Source organism: Ricinus communis, chromosome 1 (assembly GCF_019578655.1).
Source record: "Ricinus communis isolate WT05 ecotype wild-type chromosome 1, ASM1957865v1, whole genome shotgun sequence".
NCBI lineage: Eukaryota > Viridiplantae > Streptophyta > Magnoliopsida > Malpighiales > Euphorbiaceae > Ricinus > Ricinus communis.
Genome location: NC_063256.1, coordinates 10807865 through 10825149, shown reverse-complemented (window position 1 = coordinate 10825149; position 17285 = coordinate 10807865). Strand labels below are relative to the sequence as shown.

The following is a 17285-nucleotide window of genomic DNA, read 5'->3' as shown; positions in this document are numbered from 1 at the left end:
TTTCTTTTCTTTTTTTTTAATCTGATCAGTGGGTGCTGCAGTCCACATTTTGGAATATAATTTTAAATAGAGATGGCAGATTCTCCTTGCCGTTTAACCAACCAATCCCTTTTGTCTTCAAGTCTTAATCCAACAAACTTGCTCCTAAAATAATGCATGGCTTTGAAATTCAAGAATGGACAATTTGTTCCACTAGATTAATTATAGCTTTCTTCTTTTCAATTTTGCAATTCTTGTTTCTCTAAATAATTTGAGGAACTTCTTGTGGTAGCACCATTTGCTTCGGAAATCTTTTACTGTTATTACTATTATTATTCGGAAATTGAAAAAATATTGGCCTTCATGACCAAAATTTATATAATAACGCATTAAAATGTTAAGTTACCGAATTCCTTTGAAATGAAAGATATAAATTTTAATGTTTATTCTTGAATAATTTGGTCATTTTTTATATCATTTAAATTAATTTACGATTTAAAATTCGCTAGAGAATAAATACTTATATATATATAATTTGATCATTTTTTATATCATATAAATTAATTTATGATTTAATTTTTGCTAGAAAATAAACACTACCAACATCTTATGATGAAAATTTAAATTTAAATTAATTAACTGAATCTTAGAATTATGAAAAAATTATGGAAAAAGACGGTTAATAAATAAATGTTAAACCAACATTAACTATTTGCTGGGGTTTAAAAAGAATCCGTAGACCCGTAATTGCGGCAATTTTTAATTGAGTGAGGCTTGACTGTTTGTCCAACAGAGGAGCCAACCAATCAATTTCGATTGACCACGCCATCGTTTCTAAACGACAATGTTAGCTCCAATGTCTATTGCGAATTTCTGAAACACATATTTGTTTCTATTGATGAATTTTCAAGAAGAATAAATAGCATGGGTTAACTAAATACCACTCTCCAATTAATTTTATTCATTATGTTTGTCTTCAACTGTGTAATTCTATTTTCTGTAATCAATTTAAGAAATTTCTTATCGTAGTATCATTTGCTTTGGGAATCTTTTTATAATTATTTAAAAACTGAAAAGAAAAATAATTTTTATTGGAAAGGACGGGTATTTTCTGATATCCAATATGGCTGAATTCTAATGATACAGATTTAGGTAATAAAAAACGAATTTAGAATGAATTTGTGATTTGATTTTACCATCAGTGTCAAGTTCGGATCGAGTTCGAATTTGAACTTACGAATACCCGTTATTCGAATCCAATTATATTAAATTTTATTACATCGCATCTTATTTTTATTATTTAGAATATTATTTTAAAATTTATTAAATTTATACTTAGATTATACTGATATATTAAATATTTAATGTTGGTACTTAGATTTAATTAGTTTATAGTTTATATTCTTTTATTTTTATTAATTTTTATTAATATATTTTATAATTTACTTATCGTAATCGTATTCTATAAACATATATTTATTTAATTACTCAAATATTCATATAAATGGATATTTTACGGATGTATTATCTACTACCTATTTAAATATACATAAAATATATTTAATAGCTATTTAATTTAAATAAATTTTAATCAAGTTCGATAATATACAAATATATCTTTTCGGATTTAGGACAAATTCAAATATGTATCTTTTAATCAGATTCAGATATCCTTAAATAGGCAGCCACTCTACTCGTTATCATTTATAATTTTCAGCACCTTCTATAAAATGCAAATGGTTTGACAAGTATTTCACAATTGTTGTTATTATCTTTATATTATATATTTTTCATTCATAAATTTCAAATTTAAATTTTTTATTTTTAAAAATATCTATATATATATATAATTTGACTAATATTATATTAAATACATATAATAATGATTCAATAAAAGATTTCATTGATAATATTCATATATGATAATAAAACTTTGTTAATTATTAATTAATGTATTAGTTATATTTATATAAATTAATAACAAAAATATAATAAATATGTTATTTTTTAGATTAAAAATTATATTAGAAAGCAACTTATTAGTTAACAAATTAATTATATAATATTTTTTAAATTATAATTATTATCTAATTAGAAAAATAAGTTAACATATTAATTATATTATTGTTATTTTACTAATGTAATAATTTAAATAAATATGTCTATATATAAAAAAATAAGTACATGCTAAAAATATTATATTTATTTATAAAAATAAATTAATACACATATCATAAATCTTTTAAGTCTCAACTTTTATATAGGAGGTGACATTAAAATGTTATCTGTCTAATAATATTACTTGTTAGAGAAATATTTTTTTACTAATCTTTGAAAACATTGGATTATAGTTTTATTTAAGTATGATACAAAATTAATAATTTATAACATCATTCTGCTAAAAAAATAAATTTATGAAAGTTGTATGAATGATAAGTCAATCTTAACTGTTTGGTATAAAAAAAAAGTTATTATTTAGTCTCACATAACACACCCATGGAATAAAAACTTTACCTTTAATTGATATATTTTTATATATTCATGGAATAAAATATATATATATATATATATATATATATATATATATATATATATTATTGAGTTTTTTTATCTATATTGTTTATAATCAGTAAAATAAAAATAAATCTATTACATAATTTTTTTATCTATATCGCGTGTAATTGGTAAAAAGAAAATCTATAATTATATTAGTAAATTTTTCATTTAAAAATTGTGATTAAATTTAACAAATATAATGGATAAAAAATACCCATGACACCAATCAATTGTCTATGAGAAGACTACATGGACTGCGGCTTCACTGTCTCTGTCCATTAGAGGGTTCGACTAGCAGTCAACCGATCAATTTAGGTTGACCATGCCACCCCCTTTTCATTATAAACAAAAATTGCTCCATGTCAATTTCGAATTCAATTCACAATTTTGCTTTCCAATGAAGAATAAACCATAGGTTAAATAAATACCAGTCTCCAATTAATTTATTTATTGATCAACACAAAGGGCTTATTAGAGCATCTTTGAGCAGGGAGTGGTACGACACTTTCAACTCTTTTAAGAAAAGAGTCGATGTTTACACATAAACTCGGGTCATATCGACCAGACGAGCTACTAGACATTCTTCCCCGTCACCATCACAATCCCAAAAAAATATTACACGGTTCAAACCCAAATGACTCCATTAACAGAAGAAAATAGCAACTTAGCATGTAAAAGATGGTGTCAATCATGAACTACTTCTACAAAAGGAGCTAAAAATAACAGTGTCATGTTGGCTGGCCATGACTTCGTAATCTTATGCCTTCTAAAGCTTGAAATATTATATATCAGGAGCATAGAATTGATGACTCACAAAATAGCCCCAGAAAATTGCAGGCAAAAACAGTTGCCTGTCTTGGAAAACATGCTTGAAGACTTCAATGCAACTGTAACTTTTAGGGCTGTGATGGAGTAGGAGATGTTGGAGGCTTCAGATCCGGATACTGCAATATAACAAAGATGATTATTTTGTTCACTGAAACAAAGCACAGAAAAGTAACTCTTGTTCGAAAATAGTTAAAGAATACTATAAAGAGTTGCAAGTGAGACTTACAGATGCATAAGGCGAAAGCGGCCTTGAAAACCCAGAAACTGATCCTGCTTTAGCTGAATTTATTTGAGGAGCTGGTTCTGCAACAGCTTCTGCCTTCTGTACAGTATTTTCAGCAGCAGCAGGCTCTGAACTTGCTTCTGCTGGGGGAGGAAGTGCCTTATTTGTGGTAGTTGAGGGTAGAAGGGCCTTCCCTATTTGCTGAATTTGCCAAGTAATTTTTACAATAAACATATACTCATTGTTAATGAGCAATACCATATCATCTAATAGCTACCTAGGTTCAAATATTAAATTTAAATACCTTTATCTCATCAGCAAGCTCTTTCGGTGCAATCTTCGTGTTTAAGAATTCATCAACTTGTTTCAGAGTTTGCTTTCGTTCCTGCCAGGGAAGGTAAAAAACTATCATAGTAAGCATGAACCTAAATGTATGGATTTACATGAAACTGAGATTTTGAATCTGGACTAGAAGGAAATTCTCTGTCCAGATGCTATTTCAAGAACGAGAATTTTCTAATTAACAGAAAGGTATCCTTTAAGGCAGCAGAAGTCAGGGGAAGAAAACTTAAGTTTTGAGTTTAGACAGGTGCCAGAGACCTACCTCTGCATACAGGAGTTTCTTACTTGCGAACTGAATAATTGCAGCTGAGCCTAACACTTGGAGTATTGTTTCGATCTGAAGAAGAAGAAGAAGAAACCCCCCGTCACCTTTAGAAAATTCCATTTATTGAATATGGAAAAAAAAAAAGAAGAAGGAAAAAATAAAACAAAAGAAGACTTCGTAAATCAACCTCTGAAAATGCTAATGCACCTAAGCCAGCAGCTGCTGCAATGGTGACGGTGACAGGCAAAACATCAGAGCCATCCTGCAAAATTGTTTCAGCGATTACTATGTAGAAAATACTCTCCAATTTATGAATGGAGGGTGCAAATCTAGATGTGTAATATTGACTATTGAATTGCATGTTGAGATTTATACCATTAAAGAGTTGCAAAATAATATATGTAAAAGCACGGCATCGAAATTACAGAGAAGGAAAAAGAAATAAAGTAACATGATATATGTCTTTTATCACAAGAAACAAATGCCTAATTTCATGAGACAGACAGAAAACCTAGCAGCAGAAGTAGTTCCAATATGCTTAAGGATGTCTTAAAGATTTATCAAAGGGTTTCATATATCCCGTAAGGTTGAATGAAGGAGCATAGGGATGCAACAAGGATCTGATATTCCACCAGCAGATACATTGCCTGTTAAAACTAGCTTGGAGTTTTAACAATTAGGGAAGAAGACAGTGAAAGTACCCATAATGCCATTAACAGTTTCTCATAGCATGTGTTATTAGCTAAATTACATCCTGTGGAGGCCTTTTATTGACCTTATCATTTCTCAAGTCTTTGTCTCTGGCAAACTATGATTGACGAATGGACTAATATCTTGTTCTTGGTTTAATTTCCTCGAGCCTTTCTCTCTCCTAATCCTCCTTTATTCATTTATTTCTGTTTCAGAAAAATCAACATGATAATGGTCCTCTCACTCGGAAAGATGTAATATGGACCACAAGTTGGGCTCTCTAAGGTACATTCCTATTGCTTGTTATATCTACTTTTTTAAAAAAAAAAATATCATTTAATTGTCAGTTAGGAGAAAGAAGCTGATAGAATTAGCATGCCATAGAAAGAAGAAAAGGATTCTTAAATGGTATAACAAAGTGAAGACTTTACAGTAAAAAGAGTGGATAGGAAAGGCACATACTCCGATTGAAAAAGCATCTGTCAAACTGCTAAGATCAAAACTCAAGGTTTTACTTGGTGGTATCCAAGGAAGACTGCTGTTCTGCAAAATCATATCCAATCTCAAATTTTCTTAGTTGCTTGTGTTATAGATGCTAACTGAAACTCTGAGTCCAACAGGAGTAAATGAAAAAAAAAGGCGATAAAAGTCTAGAAAATACCGTCCATCCCTTAGGTCCTTCTGCTCCATCTTTTATTGCATAAGCAGCTTTAAATCCATTTACAGTGACCAACTCTGCCACCAGTTCAGAGTTCCCATCGTATCTGGCTTTCGTCATAAATTTTGCAACATTAGTTCCATATGGTAATTTTAATGACAAAGAACTAACCAGAAACTCATCACAAAATAGGATAGCAATGAGGGCAATTTAGTGGTGTGTGTAAAAGATAAAAAGAGATAGAGTTGAAAAAAGATCAAGAGACTTTCGCCTATGACCTCTCTAGTTCTCCAAAAGAAGATCCAATTTTTTTCTCTTCAGCTGTTCTTTCTCATTCTATTAGTATGACATCCCATATTTAAATAAATATGTTCCTGGGTATAAATTGGCCAAAGTAATCATGTTGCCAGTGAACCTATATCAGTTACTGAGTCATTGTTGAAGAAATTTTGTGATCCTTTGTAATTACGAGTAATTTTATTTTGGAGGCATGTGATTTAGAAATAAACTAATCTTTTATGACGGTAGCATTATTTGCTAGCTATTTCATTTTATCCTTTTGGCTGGTATCTCCCCAAATTTCAAACATCACATAGATGCTCAAGTGGAAATGTCCAGTATGTAAAACAAACAATTGAAACACTGAAAATATGGTATGCCTTTCTCCTTCAAGAAAATACTAAAGGTCTATGCCTAACATCTAGCACATTGTTATTCCTATAAGATTCAACATGAAATTTCGCAGATGCAACTCAATAGGCAATTCGATGCAGGAACTAACAGTTAATTTAAGGAACACGACAAACCAAAGAGAGCCGAAGTCTTTATAAAATGTTCTAACTTTTATTATAATTGCAAACCTAGTCCTTAACTCTTCCTAGAAGACAAATTTCATTAAGCACAATGTAATTGTCTGATCTTACTTATCTAGAGATATTCTTAATTTAACAAATAAATGTGGATAATAAATAAATAAACAAATAAATAATTGTGTTCAAATCTTACTTATCTAGAATGAACAATGTAGTGTTTTCTGGTTCCTTGAACTTCAAAGACAGCCTCTTCAAGAAACCTGTCTTATCTTCACCGTTGTAAGAAATTGGCACGGGCTTCTTTTTGAAACCCCTGATATCAGGGGTACCCACTTTTCTTAACTCCACAGGCGCTCTTATATCAAGTAATTGAGCATTTGCATCATCACCCAATAAAGCATAAGCCTTTTTTGCAGACTCAACACCCCATGACTTGGGTTTCTTTAAAATCTGAGACAAAATCAATGGAACTGCCAAAACTACAGCTCCACCTGCTATAACAACAGGATTTTCAGTTGCAAAACTGATAACATTATCGAGAACTCCACTTGCATCAGACTCAGATGCCGCTGTGCCTGCTGACTGTTGTAGTGCTTCCTCGTATGTTAAAGCTTTAGCCAGCCCAGTGCTAAGAACTGAAGATAAGACTACCAGAGACCCACTATAACTCCTCGATAAACAATCTTGTAAAGAGAGTGAGGTAGTGCTTAGAGGAGCAGAGCCCGAGAATTTGAGTGGCGAAGTAGGAGGACACCAAATCTTTCTGGGTTCATTTCTTTTTTCACAAAGAACTGATATTGGTGTCAAGCCTGCAGCATTGAGGGCTTCCATGGCATAATTCTTCGTCAAAAAGACAAGATATTCTTTTTTGCTCAAAAAGAAAGAAATTATGCAAAGGCTTGAACCACCATGAGGAATTGGGTATTAACAAAAATTGCTTTTGTTTTAGTTTTAGGATGATTGAATGGACAGGAAGCAGAGGATGACAAAGCCTTAGCTTCAATGGGTGCAATTTGCTAGTGTGCATTGAGTGGCAGGATCTGACCTGGCATGAAAGATTCGTAACTTTCCACTCATTGTATGACGCGTGGAAGTGAGATGAGAGTTGATGATCACTTGGGCTATATAGATGGCTTGATCACTTTGGTGTAAAATGTGTGGCTGAGAGATGAAAATGAAAATAAAGTTTCAGGAAGCTTAGAACTATATAGCAGTACACAAACCTACAGTACAGAACAGCAGTACAGGGCACCACACTATTTGCCTATCAAATACACTTTTCATAATAACCATAAAAACGAAGAAATTATGAATCAGAAGGTTCAGACTCCATTTCATTTGCATGTTCACGAATCTAAAATCATCCCCAGGAACAGTGCATTTCCAAACAAGTGAATAGTGGAAATTCAAGGGTCTATAATAACCCACTCAATGTCCTGAAATGAGTTTCATTCAGCTGTTGAGATGAGTTTGGTCAAAAATTCGAAGTTATGAATTCTGGATTTTTTATTGGAACCGCGTTGGATTTCGAACTATAAAAAAGAAATTAATTTTAAACCATCAAAATACACTAATTACAAAATTTTATATATATATATATATATATATATATATATACAGACCACAAAATCCCATCAAAAAATTCAAACTACAACATTTCAATTCTCTTTTATTGATATTTCAATTCTTTTCTATCAAATAGAATAGTTTTCTTGAACGAAGAAGAGATTTTATTTTTATTTTAAAAATAAAGTAAAGAATTGAATGATATAATTTAAAAATTAAGTTAACTGAATTACTGAAATTAATAATTTATCAATAGTTTATTAAATGCGTTAACTGTTATTATTATTTTTATTATAAATAATAATAAAATTCAATAATGTTTTTAATATTGTTTAATTATTTATAAAATTTAGAAAAAATAATAAATTAAACATTTCTAATTGTGTTTTTAAAAAATTAATATTTCAAGATTTTATTAGTGTAATATTATAAAATTATTTTACAAATATTTTGTAATTAAGTGTTATATAAATTAATGCTATAAAATTATTTTACAAATATTTAAAATTAAAAATTAATTTATTAATTAATATATTATTAAAAATAATAATTTAAAATAATAATTTTATAGAATTAGAATCATTATCTAATTAAAAAATTAATTTAGTAGTTAATATAAAATTAAAAATATAATTAAAACACTATTTTTTATAATTAAAAAGATTTTATTAATTAATAAAAATTAAAAAATTAAAAAAAAATTATGTATAAAAAATAAATATATATGTTAAGACTAAAATTCTATATATTATCAAAATAGTGAAATATGTCAAAAAAAGTTATATATATATATAAATGTTAGCCATGTCTACACATATATGAATGATTTTATGTAATATTATGTAATAAAAAATTGATTGGATTCCTTTTTCCAGAATTGCAATTAATTATCCATTGCAAGGAATTCTTTCTTACAAGTAAATGCTAAATACCCAAATAGGCCTAAAAGGTGATCATGATTAAATGCTTTTTGAATCGTCTCAGACTTCGGCTTTTATCTCTAAAAAATATCGAGACTTCTTACATACAAAGGATTTACTTATTACTAATATAGTTTAATCTATGTCATTCTTTAGATCCCTTATTTCACTTCACTCCGATAGTATCATAAATCGAATCATTGCAGAGGAAATGACTGCATTTTCATACTATAAAGTGTTAAGTAATCTATAAAGTATTAAGTAATAAAGTAAAGAAAATAAATAAAATAAAATATATAAATAAAATAGATAAAATAGAATATAGATTCTACCATATCGCTTATTCTACTAGGTTTTACGGAGTCTGTTCATGTACAACATGATTGGATCTGATCATAGAAAAGATTCTCTTCAAGTGAACCAACCTATCCTCTGTATGGGGCTTATGCAGTGGTTGGAACAAAGACACATTTGATTATTAATTCTAATGTGGCGGATAAGGGCATATATTCGCACGGCCAAATCAATAGTCCAATTCACACACTCTTATAATCCATTTTTATCTTAGGAGAATTCGCTTCAACTATTCATGTAAAAAAAAAAAAATTAGAGTTAAAGGAAAATATCCAAATACATGTCTTATTCTTTTCAATAATCCATATTTGTAGCAATGAAATACTATTCCCCCCCCCCCCCCCCCCCCCCCCCCCCCCCAGCGATCAATGATTGATTACAAATAATTATAATTTATATTCTCTATACTATAAAGGGCATGAAATACCTTGCTTACGTATCATTGGAAAGTGCATTAACATAAATACGGCAGTAAGAAGAGGTAATACAAAAGTGTGTAAACTATAAAAACAAGCCAAAGTGGATTGTGCTACATTAGCACTTCCACGTAATAACTCTACCAAAGGCGATCTTATTACAGGAATAGCTTATGGTACGCCTATTACAATTTTTACTGTCCAATAACCAATTTGGTCCCAAGGTAAGGAATAACCAGTTACACCAAAAGATGCGGTCAATACAGCAAGAACCACACCTGTAACCCAAGTCAATTCACGAGGTTTTTTAAAGCTACCAGTGAGATACACACGAAATACGTGCAGGATCATCATTAAAACCATCATACTTGCTGACCATCGATGAAATGATCGGATTAACCAACTAAAGTTAGCTTCAGTCATTATGTATTAAACAGAAGTTGTCACGACCCCACCCGTGGGCCCGTGACCGGCACTAGGGAATGGGTAGGCTTAAGGCCACCGAAACCCGTAGTAAGCCTGACACTCACTGATTTAAACAAATCTCATCTCAAATTAATATTATTAAAGCCACACTTTATCTTAACAGCTACATTCTACATAAATACTTCGGTCTGCCAGAAAAACTAGGCGAGACCTGAAACTCAGAAAATTTACAACTGATACATCTACTATTACTACTGCAGAGAATCCAAGATTTACCAATTTACATACCAAATCAAATACATCACCCGATGATGAAGGAGTTCTTGAATAAGAGTCATGGAGAACTAAATACAAATCAAAATAAAAATGAGACTGGGTCTAGAGTGAGTTAAAATCAAATAATCTGGGGACTATTGCATTCTTCTCAAAAAATATAGATTATTCAAATCAGTATATCAAACCATGCACATAAATACAAATCACATTATAATCAAATACCATAATAAATAAATAAATAAAAATATATATTTACTTTTACGGGACGAGTGGCTCAGTAGAACCCTAACCCCAAATTCTAATAGCCTTTTTGGCTCTATTAATCCAATAAGACTAGCGCCCCGAGAGCAATGCTCGACCAGGGACCTTACTTCCAGTCTGGTCACTTAAGTATCCAAATAAGAAATCTAGTAGCCATTCGGCTCTCTTAATCCAATAAGACTGGCGCCCCGAGAGCAATGCTCGACTAGGGACCTTACCTCCAGTCTGGTCACTTAAGTATCCAAATAAGCCGGCGCCCCGAGAGCAATGCTCGACCAGGGACCTTACCTCAGGCAATTTACACAAATCAGCCCAGAGAGCCATGCTCGACCAGGGCAAACCCATGAAAATCTTATTACATGTCCATGATCATTACCGGTATATGACGTCCGATGTAACCCATCAGGCGGCATGTTCTACAAGTCACGTTTCCCAAGACACAATCATCACATATAATAAATATCATTATCTGATGAACTCAACCAACACATATCGAAATAAAGATTAAAGATTTAAGGTAAAACAACGTGCAATTTGTGAGGGGAAAAAAATAATAACGTTTATCTTATTATAACATACTAATAATAATATTTATATTATTTCAAATATTAATAATCAAGTGAAATCATTTATTTTGCGATACTAATAATCATATTAAGCACAAATTCTAAATAGCATATTAAAATCAGACTAGCAATAGCGCAAAGATTAAATGACTTTAACTCACAGGATTGGGCGACCTCCTAGCTCTGCTCCGGTGCCTCGGTTAGAGCGAGCCAATGCATGATCATCTAATCACGGAAAACAATTTATCAAAACGCTGAAACAATCGATCATTAATCCTAGGTCTAGACTCATAGGACTGACTGTCTAAGAATCTCGACTCGGGAGAATTCTACCGAAAATCCGGCAGAAACTCCCCTACAACACGGACATTACCCCCCGTAGAAACGGGTCCAGGACCTGCCAGAAAAACACTGCAAATATCCAATAATTTAAACAACGGGAGTCGGGTCCCCAAACTATACTATTTCCCGACTCCGCCACACAGCACAAAATACGAGGCAGACAAACTGACAGACAATTATTTTTGACTCACAATATCATCAAATACTCAATATAATCCAATAGACACAAATTTAAAATCAAGGATTTCTAAGATCAACGGCCAGGAGAAAATTACCGACTCGCCCTCCGGCCACGGGAGTCCGATCAACGATCCGGACACACCATCGGACTCACAACGACGCTACCGATGACGATCCCTCGCCCGATTTTTCGATCCGACACCCGATCATCCGGAGAAATTTGTGGACGATCTCGGCCGTCGATTCGCAAACGAAGCCCGATCGCCCACGAAACCAGTGCCATCGCGAAGCTTGAGGAGAGTCGGGATACGTCCTCCGATCGTCCATCCTCCGGCCGGAGCTCGCCGAAAAATCGAAAACACGGCTGCCACCACTTCGCGAACTCTCCTCCGGCCACCAAAGCTGGCCGCCAAAAGGAAGCTCACCAAGGGAGCTCGATCGCCACCGAGATCGGCCGGAAGGCCACCGGAAATGGTCGGAATGACGCTCGGGCCGCCACACGTCAGCGATTCCGCGCGCTGCCACACCGTTGGCTGCGCCCGGAGCTCACCACTGACGCCTGCAGCGTCCCTCTCTCTCTCTTCCCGGCGCCGCACTCTCTCTCTCTCTCTCTCTCTCTTCCTTTCTTCTTCCCCGATTTTCTTTCCTTTCAATATCGACATTTGACCCCTGAACTTTTCCTTATTACAAATTGGTCCCTCAACTTTCTTAATTACTTACAATTTCATCCTGCGGAATTCCAATTTAATCCCTAAACTTCTTGTTAGCCTTTCAATTAAGCCCTTAACTATTTAATTTGGGCCAAATCCGAATTATTGGAAATATACAATTACAAAAATACCCCTGACCGACATATTTATTTACAAAAATACCCAACTCACAAATTTCCATTAAACTCTCATAAAAATAAAATTATACTTCCAATCCTTATTCCAAAATAAATTTCCAATATATAATTTTACTTATATAAATATGCATTTGGGAAAATTTGAATAACCAAAATATATTCATTTCTCAAATAGTTTACTTAATTAACTCCTTAAAAATCAAACTAATTGGATATGGAAAATAACTCATTTATTTATCTAACATGAACATTCAAAATTTGTATTTAAATCATTCCAATTAAACCGAATAAAAATAAAGCTAAAATTAACTTAAATAAAAACTCATTATTAAATATATAAAAATTCCGGGTGTTACAGAAGTAAAAGCCTCAGTAATGGTCGGACGGTAGTAAAAAGTCATAGCAAACCTTTTAGCTACTTGTACTAAAAAATAAGTAAGCGTAATTCCTCCTAAACAATAAAATATGTTGACATGGGAAGGAACATATTTACTAGTTATATCATCTACAATCGCCTGAATTTCGAGACGTTCTTCGAACCAATCATAAACTTTATTGAGATAGGTAAACTAGATGGCCTCCCCCTTCGAGAACCGTATATGAGAATTTCATCTCGTACGACTCAAACGGAACCACCAAAATACTAGTTGAGACGGATATGGGTAATAGAATAGAAACTTCTTAATCCTATGATTCAACAGTTTTCTTTGAATATGATGATACGAAAAAAGAAAAATCTAAAAACTCTTCTTTGAAAACTCTTCTTTGTGGTTATAATGCCAAAATATCAAGTTGGCTCATTCATCTCTTGGTGTTGATTGTTATAGACCTCTTGAATTTTCTATTTACCCATTTTTTTCATTTTTTTTTGAATGTAATGCAGCCTTACTGTTGTTTTCGTTATTATTGATAGGAATTTTCTTGTTAAGATCCTATAAATCGATTGAAACCTCAGATTCATATTAGAACCATGATGACTTAATATAAACTTCAAATTAAGTTCAAAGATTTCCTGAGTAAGAATCATTGTACCATTACTTATTCACTGAATAAATATAATGAGTAAAAATTCAAAGTAAGGTTTGTCCTTTGAGCAAACATAGAAAAAGAGGAGGAAAAATCTTTCAATTTATATCTTCTAATTTTTTGAAATTTCTTGAAGTTTAGTACTGCTCTCACGGCCCGCATCAAAACAATGATTTATCCCTAGATGTCCAGTCAACTACTGCATCTCAACACATTTTAGGGAGAACCAGCTAGCTCTGGGTTCGAGTGGCATTTTACCCCTAACCACAACTCATCTGTTGATTCTTTAACATCAGTCGGTTTGGACCTCCACTTAGTTTCACCCAAGCTTCATCTTGGTCTAGATCATCCAGTTTCGGATCCATAAACAATATATATATATATATAGAGAGAGAGAGAGAGAGAAAGAGAGAGATTTCTTTAGAGTTATTCTTGTCTCAGTCAATCCATCTGGCTAATATAGACCGGAATATCTGCACCAATTTCTGCTTGTTTGACCAATAGGAAATAAAAGATGTCTTAAATGCTTTATTTGGTTATTCTTAATAAAACAGGACGTTCCAGCCATAACCAAATGACATCAATAACTGTGCAAGAAACTCTCACTGAATTGAAACTTTTTTAATGCGCCGTCTAGAAAAGAACAAACTGTTTCTATAAAATTATTGTACATTCTAACATATAGTTTCTTTTTCACAAAAGATCAAAAAAGTAATCCAGGCCTTGCCCGATTTCCCAAATTGAGACACCAGTACCCCACAACCGAGCTTCATCTAGCCTCAGAGAAAGTGACATTAATGAGGGGTAGAACACTAAATGCTTGGTATCTTCATCATCAACATAGAGGAAAAAATGTTCCCCACTGTTCTTCTCCCATTGCAGTTTAGGTTTGTGCTTCTCCAGCAAAGAAAGGTAATCTCTCCCAACTATAGCTCCACCACCAGAACCTGCAGTTTTATGACTCGCTTAAAACTTGATAAAAGTTGTAATCTCAAAGACACTATTAACATGTTTTACTTGGAGATTAATCAAAGCTTAATTTGCAATTTTAAGATCTCCAGATTATTGGATTGTCTAGATCAACTCTTCATATGGCCCTATATCCTCTATGCATTTCTAAATCCTCTCAGGTCTTATGGCAGATTAAACCATATTAGAAAAACATAAACTGAATACAAGTTTAACTAAAAGAAAAAAAAAAAAAACCTGCAACAGAATATTAACCTGCAAAACAAAGCAAATAACTGCGAAAGTACCTTTAGAAAAATGAAAATCGTTTCCATAAAAACTGATGCCAAGAAATATTTTATAGGCTGGGGCCCGAGCACCATTGCTACTGGCACCAAGGAGTAGCTGCAGGACGTGATGGATCCACTTCAAAGGTGCATTTGGACCGGGGTTATTTGGACTTGAGAAGTCATAGGTCATAAGTGAGAAACCATCTACAGCATCGCTCAAGCTCTGAAGATCCTGTGGTCCAAAATCATATGGTTGAAACTTCTCTGAGTGTGGTGGACCTATAACGTAGATTAACTGTAAATGTTGCTTAATGTTCCTCGTGGAGCTCACAGAGTGCAATGCATCTGCAAGTTGCTTTATAAACTGTAGTGCCTGAGCTTGCAAAGCGAGAAAGTTTTTTCAAGAAGGGATGAAAGTTAGATCACATTGAAGCATAAATAATTCATCTTCTAGTAATTTATAAGGAGAATTTGTTTCCACTTATCACATTAGTTTATGAATAAGACACCTATAACTCATAATATGATGCCAACTAAATTATGTCTTCAGGTTATGCTAGATCTCTGAAATCCTGATCCTTAGAGAAATCAATATCATAGAAGTAGGATCATAAAAGTCAACATTACCTTTTTTCTTGTCTTTAGATCATGCAAGATAAGATAACCTTGCCACCTTGACCAGGACTCAAGCACAATACCATCATATTCCATTTCCCTGCTCAAAAGGAGAATCAACATGCAAAGGCTATTAAGACCATATTGCTACTTTGCTTGTCCTCACAAATAGCAGGGTCCTAAAAGTTTCAAACACCAGAGCGCATGATGCGGACAAGCTAAAATGCATTCATGATGTAAAGTACAAGTAATACTTGAATGGTCACACGTGCAGAAGAATGAACACCATTGATTATTTATTCTGCATGTGGCTGAAGGAATCATGATTGACAGCAATCAGAGACAGGACATCCATTGTGAGTATTTGGATTTAGAGTAGCATCTATACTACCAATGCAATATTACATCTGCAAATTTTAGCACTGGCTAATTTCAGTATTCATCTGCCTTTGGGAGGTTTACTGCAATGGAGAGACCTGATCCGCTATCAGCTGTATGTACTTTTTACTAAGCATGAAATTTAGATATCTAGCCAATGAATAATCCTACAAACATGGTCTTGTTCACAACATGAATAACATATGTGGAAACTTACTTGCACTCTGATACTAGAAGCTCAATGACATAATCCGTGACATTCTTCTTGATGAGCATCTCCATTGGAAATGCTTCAAGAACAACTCTAGGTAACACCTATAACAAAAGCTAATTTAACATTAGGAGAGAAGATCCATGTTGTGGTTTCAAACAAGAGTAAGAATGAAGTCTCTCACAAATTCCAATAATAGCCTTTAGAATTACCAAGGCATCCCCATTCTTTCTAATCTCCGAGAGCCATCCTCTATCAGCATTATGCCTCCCCTCCAGTATTAACTCACTGCCTTTACTGGAAACATAACCAAAAAAGTTATTATTAACAACAGGTATAGCATTATTTAAAAATCTCAATTAGGTAATAAAGAAACTCAGCAAGCAAACAGACCTCTTAAGATCATACCAAACAGGCGACAAATGCGTGAACTTATTAGTAAACCTCTTCGCCATTTCATAACCTTTAGCATTCCTACAAAATAATTTAGTGAAACATCCATAAAACAATATCATAAAATCTTATATTACATTTTTATAGATTACCAATCAATAAATTAATTCAGCTTCAATTACCATGGAGTAACGTAAGCCAATACAGGATGAGTAAATTCCCGGTGAGATGCATTTTTTGAAACCTTTGAATGCTCCTGAAATACAAAATTTCTCAATTTTAGGGTTTTATTAGCAAAAACTAACACTTGTATTGTAGTGATTAAATACAACGCAACTCCATTGCTCACAGTGAGGATATCTTGGTAATTAACATCAGCTTGAATAAGGCTCTGTTGGCGGCGTGTATTATTTGTATTTGAAGGGCATTTGATATGGTACACCAGTACGGATGCAGCGGGAATTACTATGAAGAAGAAGACAAAAACGGCGATGAGCTTGCGATTTGAAGCGGCTGAATCGGCGGGTTCATTCACTTGAGCTTGCGTTCTGCCAACTCGTTTTTCAGTGCTATCCGAACCCTGCGTGACTCGGCGGTTTCGCGTCTTCGCCATTTTTGTATTGTATTGACTCCGAGTTACGGCTGAGTCAAAGACTTACTCCGATAAGTATTAAGTATGGAGCCAAACCGTAAAAGAAGGAGAGGAGATAAATATTTCAGCGGAACAAACGGCAAGCCGTTTTTAGCTGGCAATGTAAAACTAAGATTAATTACTGAATGAAACCAAAAATAAAAATAAAAATACTTTGAATGCACATTTTATAGATCCAATTTTTTGAAGACTATCAGTTTACTTGCTAACATTTGTTTTTAGAGAATATTAATTTTCTAATGTCACGGCCCGACCTGTGATTGCG

General features: G+C 33.0%; 2 protein-coding genes across 2 annotated transcripts; both read right to left on the bottom strand.

Moving 5' to 3' along the window:
- Window positions 1-2951: 2951 nt before the first annotated feature.
- Window positions 2952-7413, bottom strand: LOC107261593 (rhodanese-like domain-containing protein 4, chloroplastic). Its single transcript, XM_048379983.1, has 8 exons — window positions 6547-7413; window positions 5545-5647; window positions 5346-5426; window positions 4381-4455; window positions 4191-4265; window positions 3891-3971; window positions 3590-3787; window positions 2952-3479 (listed from the first exon to the last, which is right to left on the bottom strand). The coding sequence occupies exons 1-8, from the start codon at window positions 7182-7184 to the stop codon at window positions 3432-3434; spliced, it is 1299 nt and encodes a 432-aa protein (XP_048235940.1). The 5' UTR covers window positions 7185-7413; the 3' UTR covers window positions 2952-3431.
- Window positions 7414-14036: 6623 nt separating this feature from the next.
- Window positions 14037-17112, bottom strand: LOC8282128 (chitinase domain-containing protein 1). The gene is made up of 8 exons (XM_015721870.3): window positions 16718-17112; window positions 16551-16624; window positions 16369-16449; window positions 16188-16272; window positions 15982-16079; window positions 15399-15486; window positions 14790-15144; window positions 14037-14480 (listed from the first exon to the last, which is right to left on the bottom strand). Exons 1-8 carry the CDS (start codon window positions 16979-16981, stop codon window positions 14227-14229), a joined length of 1299 nt encoding a protein of 432 aa, XP_015577356.1. The 5' UTR covers window positions 16982-17112; the 3' UTR covers window positions 14037-14226.
- Between the last annotated feature and the right edge of the window lie 173 nt (window positions 17113-17285).

Coding starts and splice junctions, on each gene's coding strand:
- LOC107261593 (XM_048379983.1), bottom strand. CDS start 7,184: ATGGAAGCCCTCAATGCTGCAGGCTTGACACCAATATCAGTTCTTTGT. Junction 5,648..6,546: donor ACATTGTTCATTCTAGATAA/GTAAGATTTGAA, acceptor GACGAAAGCCAG/ATACGATGGGAACTCTGAAC. Junction 3,480..3,589: donor CGCTTTCGCCTTATGCATCT/GTAAGTCTCACT, acceptor GTTATATTGCAG/TATCCGGATCTGAAGCCTCC.
- LOC8282128 (XM_015721870.3), bottom strand. CDS start 16,981: ATGGCGAAGACGCGAAACCGCCGAGTCACGCAGGGTTCGGATAGCACT. Junction 16,080..16,187: donor GAAAGAATGGGGATGCCTTG/GTAATTCTAAAG, acceptor CTTTTGTTATAG/GTGTTACCTAGAGTTGTTCT. Junction 15,145..15,398: donor ATCTAAAGACAAGAAAAAAG/GTAATGTTGACT, acceptor TTGCAAGCTCAG/GCACTACAGTTTATAAAGCA.